Source organism: Arachis ipaensis, chromosome B4 (assembly GCF_059453495.1).
Source record: "Arachis ipaensis isolate K30076 ecotype BB chromosome B4, ASM5945349v1, whole genome shotgun sequence".
NCBI classification, from domain to species: Eukaryota; Viridiplantae; Streptophyta; class Magnoliopsida; order Fabales; family Fabaceae; genus Arachis; species Arachis ipaensis.
In genome coordinates this window covers 14,940,909-14,949,859 of record NC_142439.1, presented here as the reverse complement: position 1 = coordinate 14,949,859, position 8,951 = coordinate 14,940,909, and the positions used below count along the sequence as shown (strand labels likewise).

The 8,951-nt window shown below is 40.0% G+C and overlaps 1 protein-coding gene across 1 annotated transcript; it reads right to left on the bottom strand.

The window, feature by feature from the left end:
• Nucleotides 1-1,277: 1,277 nt before the first annotated feature.
• Nucleotides 1,278-8,468, bottom strand: LOC148566744 (uncharacterized). The gene is made up of 2 exons (XM_088485516.1): nucleotides 7,130-8,468; nucleotides 1,278-1,466 (listed from the first exon to the last, which is right to left on the bottom strand). The coding sequence occupies exons 1-2, from the start codon at nucleotides 8,253-8,255 to the stop codon at nucleotides 1,441-1,443; spliced, it is 1,152 nt and encodes a 383-aa protein (XP_088341642.1). The 5' UTR covers nucleotides 8,256-8,468; the 3' UTR covers nucleotides 1,278-1,440.
• Nucleotides 8,469-8,951: the final 483 nt, after the last annotated feature.

Sequence of the window (8,951 nt, the reverse complement as noted above, 5' to 3'; positions counted from 1 at the left end):
AATTTCGAGGATTGAATGGCAGAAAATAAATAATTGTAAATTAGCACAATGAAAATTTAAAAGAGATTTATATATTCAAAATAAAAATCCTTGACTGGGGGAATGATTAATTGGAAGTTCTATCCTTGTTGGAATTCTCTCAAGAGTAGTATAAAGAGGTTGTTGTTTTCACTTAGTTAACCCTTACTAAATAAAGGAAAGTCAAGTGATTGAGTTAACTCTTATTCGCAAATCCTAATCCTCTCCCGTGGAAAGAACTAGCGTTAGTAAATAGAGAATTAGCCAACAACTTCCAATTTAACTAATCACTTGAGCATTCCAACTCTAGGGTCTCCATTTAATCAATCACCAAGTCAAGTTGGGAGTCTACTCCATTGACATGAAAACTACTTGTACAGAATTGAAAAGGGAATAAAAGGAAGACATGATAAACAATAATTAAGAATTAATTAAAAGTAAAAGTAATCCTTTGCATTAATAAATTCTAAAAACAATCCAATTGTAACTCTGAACAAAGATTAAGGATATGGAAGAGTAAGGGAATAAGAAAACAAACTAGAATAATAACTTCAACGGAGGTAATGACTCTTCTCAATATCCAAAACAAAAGCATAAAACTAAAAATATGTGAATGTAAAAGAAAACCTAGAGGAAAAGTAATTTCTCTCTCAAATTCAAAACTAAAACTAAAACTACGCTAATGAGAATCCGTCCTGAGTCTCTGCTCGATCCCTGGCTCTAGTCTGTGTTTCTGGGCCGGAAACTGGGTCCAAACTCGGCCCAAAATTGTCCCCAGCATTTTCTGTGATTTCTGCAGATCGCGCATGTCACGCGTACACGTCAGTCACGTGTACGCGTCGTTGGTCATCTTCGTGTGTCACGCGTACACGTCAACCACGCGCATGCGTCGTCTTGCAAAACTCCAATCCACGCGTACGTGTCAGGTACGCGCTGTAACACCCTACCACACAAAGCTTTACGCTTAAGTCGTAAAACAAAGGTGATGTGGTATTACGACCTCTAAAATAAAATAAGTACATATAATAGCAGAAGAGTTATAATATGCTAGGAGCCTTGAAGGATAGGGAAAATAAAAATCGCGAGATAAAAGCGCAACGCTCAAGGAACGAGTTAACTTGCATGCTAAGAAAACTGTAATTGTCAAACATAAGATAACAGAAGTAGGAATAGAGTGCCAAAGATACAAAATATCAAGCTCCTAACTCAGCCTGCGAAGTCAAGACTGGTCGGAGAATATTTACACATATATATACATACATATCCAAAACCCAAAAGTACATATACACAATCCTGCCTCTCCATAAACCTCTAAGAGGATCAAAAAGAATAAGTCATGCGGAGAGAAAACTAAGTACATATATATACATCATAGCATAACAAAATATCCCAGTAACCACTCCGCTTCAAGAGTCCAGACGCCTAACGAGATGCCTCTCGACCTGCATCTGAAAATTAACAACATAGTATGGAATGAGAACCAGAGGTTCTCAGTATGGTAAAGGTGCCACACACATAATATATAAGGTCCTGGGAATGCCAGAGGCAATCCTAGAACGCCGACACTCAGATTGTAGAGCTTAAAGTATTAAACAGAAGCCATAAAAGGTGGTTTCCTAGAAATATTTAATCCTAACTTAACTTAACCTTAAATCTAAGTCCTATACTGCCATTCCTCCATACCTCCAATTCCATCATGCATTTTCACAGACAAATAAACAGATAAAGGCAAACACAAGAAAGTTACAACTACTGCAGGTAACAAATACACATTTAGCATGGCAAATACAGATAGGCACACCCAATTAGAGCACAAGCAAGTAATTCAAGTAATATGCATATGATGCATGCCTGTCCTATGGCTGATGAGGCTCATCTGTCGGTTATCCAGCCAACCCGACAAGTCTGAATTGTCCTTAGACTGTCCCCCGACGTGCATCCCCAAGAGTCTATGCATAGATTTTTCTCAAATAATCAATATTGCTCAATGGGGGTAACATTCCCGGGAATTTATATAGTGCCCGGTCACACTTACGTCGTAGGGTCAACAGAGTATCGAGTTTTCAACCTGGTACACGTGGTGGCAAGCCACGGCACTCAATCCAGGGAACCTCGTATCTCAGATTATTCAAATTCATAAGCCATATAAATAATTCAATTATAATTCATCAACATCCACATCATTCCCAATTGCATCTCATTCATCATCATACATTAAACATATTCAATCCTTATCCTTCATTATATCACCTCCCATTCCATCCATCAATAGTTTCAATTCAAAACATAATTCATTCTTTTCTAAGAATCAAACTTCAAACTTAAAACATACTCACTATCTTAATAACTCAAAATCAAACCATATAACCTTTAAATCTAAATCTCTTTTAAATAATCATCTAAATAAAATCTCTAATTTTTTATAAAATTTCGGCAGCATCTCCTCTAAAACTCGGACTTTGCCACCCTTTTCGGGTCCAAACCTGCTTTCTTTTCAATTCAACATACCCTTCCTCATCATCATAACAATCACCACAATAAATCTACTTCAAATCAACAATTAAACTCATACAATATTCAAATCCAACAACCAAAATTCAACTAAGGATCATAGTTCACAAATCCTAGGCTTTTAACACAAAATACCTCATTATCACAACAACCTCCATAATAGTTATACCTCAAATCAATAATTCACCAAATCATTAGTTAATCAACAATAACATTCAACCATAATTCTCTCCAAATTAACATAACAACACTCACCATCCAAAATTAAAAACTAATTATCCAATAAACTTCAACCAAATATATTCATCGATAAATTACTAAACATTAAACATACACCTGCATTCCAACTTATCCAATGGTCATCTAGCCTAAGTTTTCACAGAACATTATATATTAAATGCAAGAAACCTAAACCATGCCTTAGCCGATTTCCACGTAACGACCAAAGCTATTTATTCAAAACCAAAACAGCCCCTCAAAACTCAACTAATCCGCTTCCTCCAAGTTCCAGTATTCACAATTTCAAGCTCCAATTATTTATTTTCAACCTAATACACATTCATAATACATATATACCCAATTTAATACTCAAAGCTCAAATTTAATGAAATTAAAATAGAATTATCATATCCTCACCTTACCCAAGCTTCACATAAGCAAGAGTGAACGTTTCTCTCAAGCTAATTGGATCCTAAAACATCAGAAATCAAAGAAATTCAATATTCCCACTTAAAATTCGAAAATTGGGGGAAGATGAAGCTGAGAGTGAAATAGCAAGTTACCTATGAAATTGTTCCGGTAGAAATGTAGAGCTCGACGCGGTGAACGCGTGGCCGCAAACGGTGCGGCGATCGGAGCTCGAACGGAGGAGTTACGGGAAATTGAATTTCACGTAAACGAATTTCTCTTCTTCTCTTCCCTGGGAGGCTTGCTGCGTCGCTGAGGGAAATGAAGAGAAAATGAGCCCGTGGCTCTTTTTAATGGGCTGGTCCGGTTGAACCGACAGCCCGGTTCGGGTCCGGTTCAACCGGTTCGGTCCTTTCGGTCCATTCTTGGACCGTTTTCTTCAAAATTAGTGTCAAAATTCTCGTTTCGATGAGCTCTACCCTATTTTGATATAATATTCGCATTTCTAATCCTCCTTATTAAAAAATAATTTATTAACTAATTATCTACTAATTTAACCGGGGTTTACATTCTACCCACCTAATAAAGAATTTTGCCCTCAAAATTCAAATATAGTTACCTGAAAAGAGATGTGGATAGTCCTTTCGCATATCTGATTCGTGTTCCCAGGTATGTTCCTCGATACCAGCTCGTCTCCAAGCTACTTTTACCAATGATACTTCCCTTCCTCGTAATCGTTTAACACTGGTGTCATCAATCCTCACCGGAATTACTGGGAGTGTTAGATCTTCTCTCACTTGGATTGGTTCTGGTTCTAGAACATGACTTGCGTCAGGATTATACTTCCGAAGCTGTGACACATGGAACACATCGTGCAAATTCGAAAGGTATGGCGGTAAGGCAATTCTATAAGCCACTGGTCCAATTCTTTTCAGAATCTCAAACGGTCCAATATAATGGGGATTCAGTTTCTTGGTCTTAATAGCTCTTCCCACTCCAGTGGTTGGTGTAACTTTCAAAAAGACATGTTCTCCTTCTTCGAACTCCAAAGGCTTTCGCCTCTGGTCAGCATAGCTCTTTTGGCGGCTTTGGGCTATAAGCATTCGACTACGAATCTTCTTTATCTGCTCAGTCGTTTCAGCTTTCATCTCAGGCCCTAATAAACTCTTTTCTCCAGTTTCATACCAACACAACGGAGACTGACATTTCCTGCCATACAGAGCCTCATATGGAGCCATTCCGATGCTCGCATGATAGCTATTATTATAAGCAAACTCTACTAATGGCATATACCGGTCCCAGCTTACCGGCTGGTCCAAAACACAAGCCCTTAGCATATCCTCCAAGGTCTGAATAGTTCTTTCTGACTGACCATCTGTCTGAGGGTGATACGCAGTACTCAAGCTTAACTGAGTCCCAAATGCACGCTGAAAAGCTCCCCAGAACCTTGATGTAAAATGGGGATCTCTATCAGATATAATAGTAGAGGGCACACCATGTAACCTGACAATCTCTTTGATATACATTCGAGCCAATTCCTCCATTGTGCAACTTATTCGGATAGGAAGAAAGTGAGCTGATTTTGTTAGTCGATCTACAACCACCCAAATAGCGTCATAACCTGATCGGGTTCTAGGCAAACCTATCACAAAATCCATTGCGATACTCTCCCATTTCCATTGTGGAATCTCCAAAGGCTGAAGGGTCCCTGATGGTCTCTGATGCTCAATCTTAACCTTCTGACACGTTAAACATTTAGATACATGCAATGCCACATCATTCTTCATACCTGGCCACCAGAACATCGCTTTCAGATCCTGATACATTTTAGTGCTCCCTGGGTGAATTGAAAACCCGCTCTTGTGAGCTTCCTTCAAGATACTTTGTCGTAGGTCTCCAACATCAGGCACAATAATCCGGTTCTTGAACCTCCATAAACCATCCTGACCTTTTGACATTCTCCACTGTTTTCCCTGTTCAACTGCTGGTAATACCTTACGTAACGCTTCACTATCTTGATGAGCCTTCAGAAGTTCTGATTTAAAATCACTTGAAATCTGTAACTGACTCAAACACAAAATTCCAAATTCTTCTCTAACTCCCAAATTCAAACCTTGAAATGCCTTTAGTAACTCTTCCTCCCGTAGCATCATCCAAGCTGCATATAAAGACTTCCGACTCAAAGCGTCCGCCACAACGTTCGCTTTTCCTGGATGATAATTCAATTCAAAATCATAATCTTTCAGAAGCTCCATCCACCTCCTCTGACGCATATTCAACTCTTTCTGCTAAAAAAGATACTTCAAACTCTTATGGTCTGAGAAAACATGAAACTTAACGCCATAGAGGTAGTGCCTCCAAATCTTTAAAGCAAACACAACAGCAGCAAGTTCTAAATCATGTGTCGGGTAGTTCATCTCATGCGGCCTTAACTGCCGTGAGGCGTATGCTACAACATTCTGGTGATGCATCAGAACACACCCTAGCCCTTTCAGAGATGCATCACAATACACTTCAAATGGTTCACTTGGTTCAGGTAATACCAATACAGGTGCAGTAGTCAACCTGTGCTTCAATGCCTGGAAACTCTCTTCACATTCCGGAGTCCAGATAAAAGGTGTATCCTTCCTAGTCAACTTAGTTAAAGGTAAGGCGAGCTGTGAAAATCCCTTAATGAATCTGCGATAATACCCTGCCAAACCTAAGAAACTCCTGATCTCTGTCACTGAAGTTGGTCGCTCCCAATTCATCATTGCTTCCACCTTAGCAGGATCCACAGCTACCCCCTGCTTACTCACCACGTGGCCAAGAAACTTCACTTCACTCTTCCAGAACTCACATTTAGATAGCTTAGCATATAACTTCCTGTCTCTCAGAATTTGCAGCACAGTTCGCAAATGATCAGCATGTTCCTCTTCAGTCTTAGAATAAACAAGAATGTCATCAATGAAGACAATAACAAACTTGTTCAGATACGGTCGAAAAATCCTATTCATATAATCCATAAATACTGCCGGGGCATTAGTTAACCCGAAAGACATCACTGTATACTCATAATGACCATAACGGGTTCTAAAAGCAGTTTTCGGAATATCCTCGTCTCTAACCCTTATCTGATGATATCCGGATCGCAGGTCAATCTTAGAAAACACACTGGCACCCTGTAGCTGATCCATTAGATCATCGATTCTAGGCAACGGATATTTATTCTTCACAGTGATCTTATTCAATTGCCGATAATCGACACACAGCCGCATACTCCCATCCTTCTTCTTTACCAGTAACACTGGCGCTCCCCACGGAGAAACACTTGGTCGGATAAAATGCTTACCCAACAGATCTTCTAGCTGAGCTTTCAGTTCAGCCATTTCTAAAGGCGACATCCTATAAGGAGTAATTGAAATTGGACCGGATCCAGGTACCAACTCAATTGCAAATTCAACCTCTCGGTTAGGTGGGAATTCATTAATATCATCCGGAAACACATTTGGAAATTCACATACAACCGGAATTTGCTCTAAACTCTGATCATCACCTGATACTCCCGCAGTTAATAACATAATACCCTGACATTCGGTTCCAGAACAGTTTACTATCATAGAGTTCAAATAGTAACTATTCACCACAACCGGTGCTTCTGACCCTTCTGGCATAAACTGTACTGACTTCTCAGAACAATCAAGCAAAACATGATTCTTGGATAACCAATCCAATCCCAAAATGAGATCAAGACCAGTCATAGGCAAACAAATCAAATCATGCACAAATTCACGCTGTTGTACTCGAAAGGGAACTTGTGGACATTCTATCCTAGTCACCATAGCTTCATGAGTAGCATTATATTCTTTCAAATCATAACCTAAGACCACCATTCTCAATCTTAATTCATGGGCCTTTTCAAATGCAATAAATGAATGACTTGCTCCTGAATCAAATAAAGCATTTAAGATTTTACCAGCCATTTCACAATTACCTCTAATAAGTGTCTCAGATCCCTCAGCACCAATGGTAGAAGTAGTGTATACTCTCCCCGGCTGTTGCACCCTACCAGTCTCATACTTCTTCTTCTCAGGGCAATTACTGGCTATATGCCCGGGCTGTCCACAGGAATAGCACACTCTAAGTCCTAATCTACACGGAACTCCAGGATGATATTTTCCACACTTCTGACAATTCAGATCCTGCTGTGGCTGCTTCCCAAACCTTTTTCCTTGATTAGCAGTAATATTCGGCCTTCTGTAATTACCTTGACCCTGAGTCTGCTGCGAAACAAAACCTTCACGTTTGAAATTCCTACCTCTCGGAGCAAAGTTCCTCCCTGAAGGCCTCTGAAAAGGCATCCTCAAACTCCCTTTCTCTGCTGCCGCCTTCCTCACACAATCCTCAGCCACCCTACTCTTATTCACTAATTCAGAAAATACCCTGATCTCCATTGGGGCAACGAAGCTCAGAATATCGCTCCGAAGACCTCCCTCATATTTAATACACTTCCATTCAGCAAAATCTTCAGGCGCACCTTGACAGATACGAGAAAAGCGACATAACTCCTCAAATTTGCTGGTATACTCAGCAACAGTCATTTGTCCCTGCTTTAACTGCATTAATTCAAGTTCCTTGGCATTTCTAGCTGAATTAGGAAAGTATTTCTTATAGAACTCTGTCCGGAAAACCTCCCAAGGAATCGCAGCACCATCAGGCTGCAGGATACGTCGTGTTCCCTGCCACCAATACTGAGCTTCACCTTGCAACTGATAAGTCCCAAATTCAACCCATTGCTCTTCAGGAACCTGTTGTGCCTGTAACGCCCTTTCCATAGCCTGAATCCAATTATCTGCATCAGTGGGATTTGAGGTTCCCCTAAAAGTCGGAGGGCGAACTTTCAGAAATGTAGCAAGTGTCATAGGACCGTCCTCATCATTATTGTTCCCATGATTACCCTGATTTATCTGATTACCCAGTGCCTCAGCTGTTGCCTGCATAGCTGCAGCCATATTTCCCAAGGCAGCCATAAAGTCTACTGGATCAGTCCCTGTGGGTACAGGAGTAACGGTGCCTGTCCTACCTCTACCTCGCCCGCGACCGCGTCCGCGAGTCGACATCTGGTCCCTATACACACCAAACAAGTGATATTAAGTTGATCAGTCTCAATATCGCAGGTCTAATGCTTTAAGTTCCAAATGCATGCTCACAAACGTTTATGCCATATATATCAATCAGATATCCTAATAGCACATAAACACATATACAGAGAATGCACAGAAGCACAATCAGTCCGTCTTTCAGGCTCTATAGGAACGAACTGCTCTGATACCATTAATGTAACACCCTACCACACAAAGCTTTACGCTTAAGTCGTAAAACAAAGGTGATGTGGTATTACGACCTCTAAAATAAAATAAGTACATATAATAGCAGAAGAGTTATAATATGCTAGGAGCCTTGAAGGATAGGGAAAATAAAAATCGCGAGATAAAAGCGCAACGCTCAAGGAACGAGTTAACTTGCATGCTAAGAAAACTGTAATTGTCAAACATAAGATAACAGAAGTAGGAATAGAGTGCCAAAGATACAAAATATCAAGCTCCTAACTCAGCCTGCGAAGTCAAGACTGGCCGGAGAATATTTACACATATATATACATACATATCCAAAACCCAAAAGTACATATACACAATCCTGCCTCTCCATAAACCTCTAAGAGGATCAAAAAGAATAAGTCATGCGGAGAGAAAACTAAGTACATATATATACATCATAGCATAACAAAATATCCCAGTAACCACTCCGCTTCAAGA

Bases quoted from the DNA above. Each gene is read 5' to 3' on its own strand.
- LOC148566744 (XM_088485516.1), bottom strand. From the start codon at position 8,255: ATGTCGACTCGCGGACGCGGTCGCGGGCGAGGTAGAGGTAGGACAGGC. The intron at 1,467-7,129 runs GTAATTGTGAAA...GTTAATTTTCAG, and splicing joins ATCTGAGACACTTATTAGAG to ATGCAGGTCGAGAGGCATCT.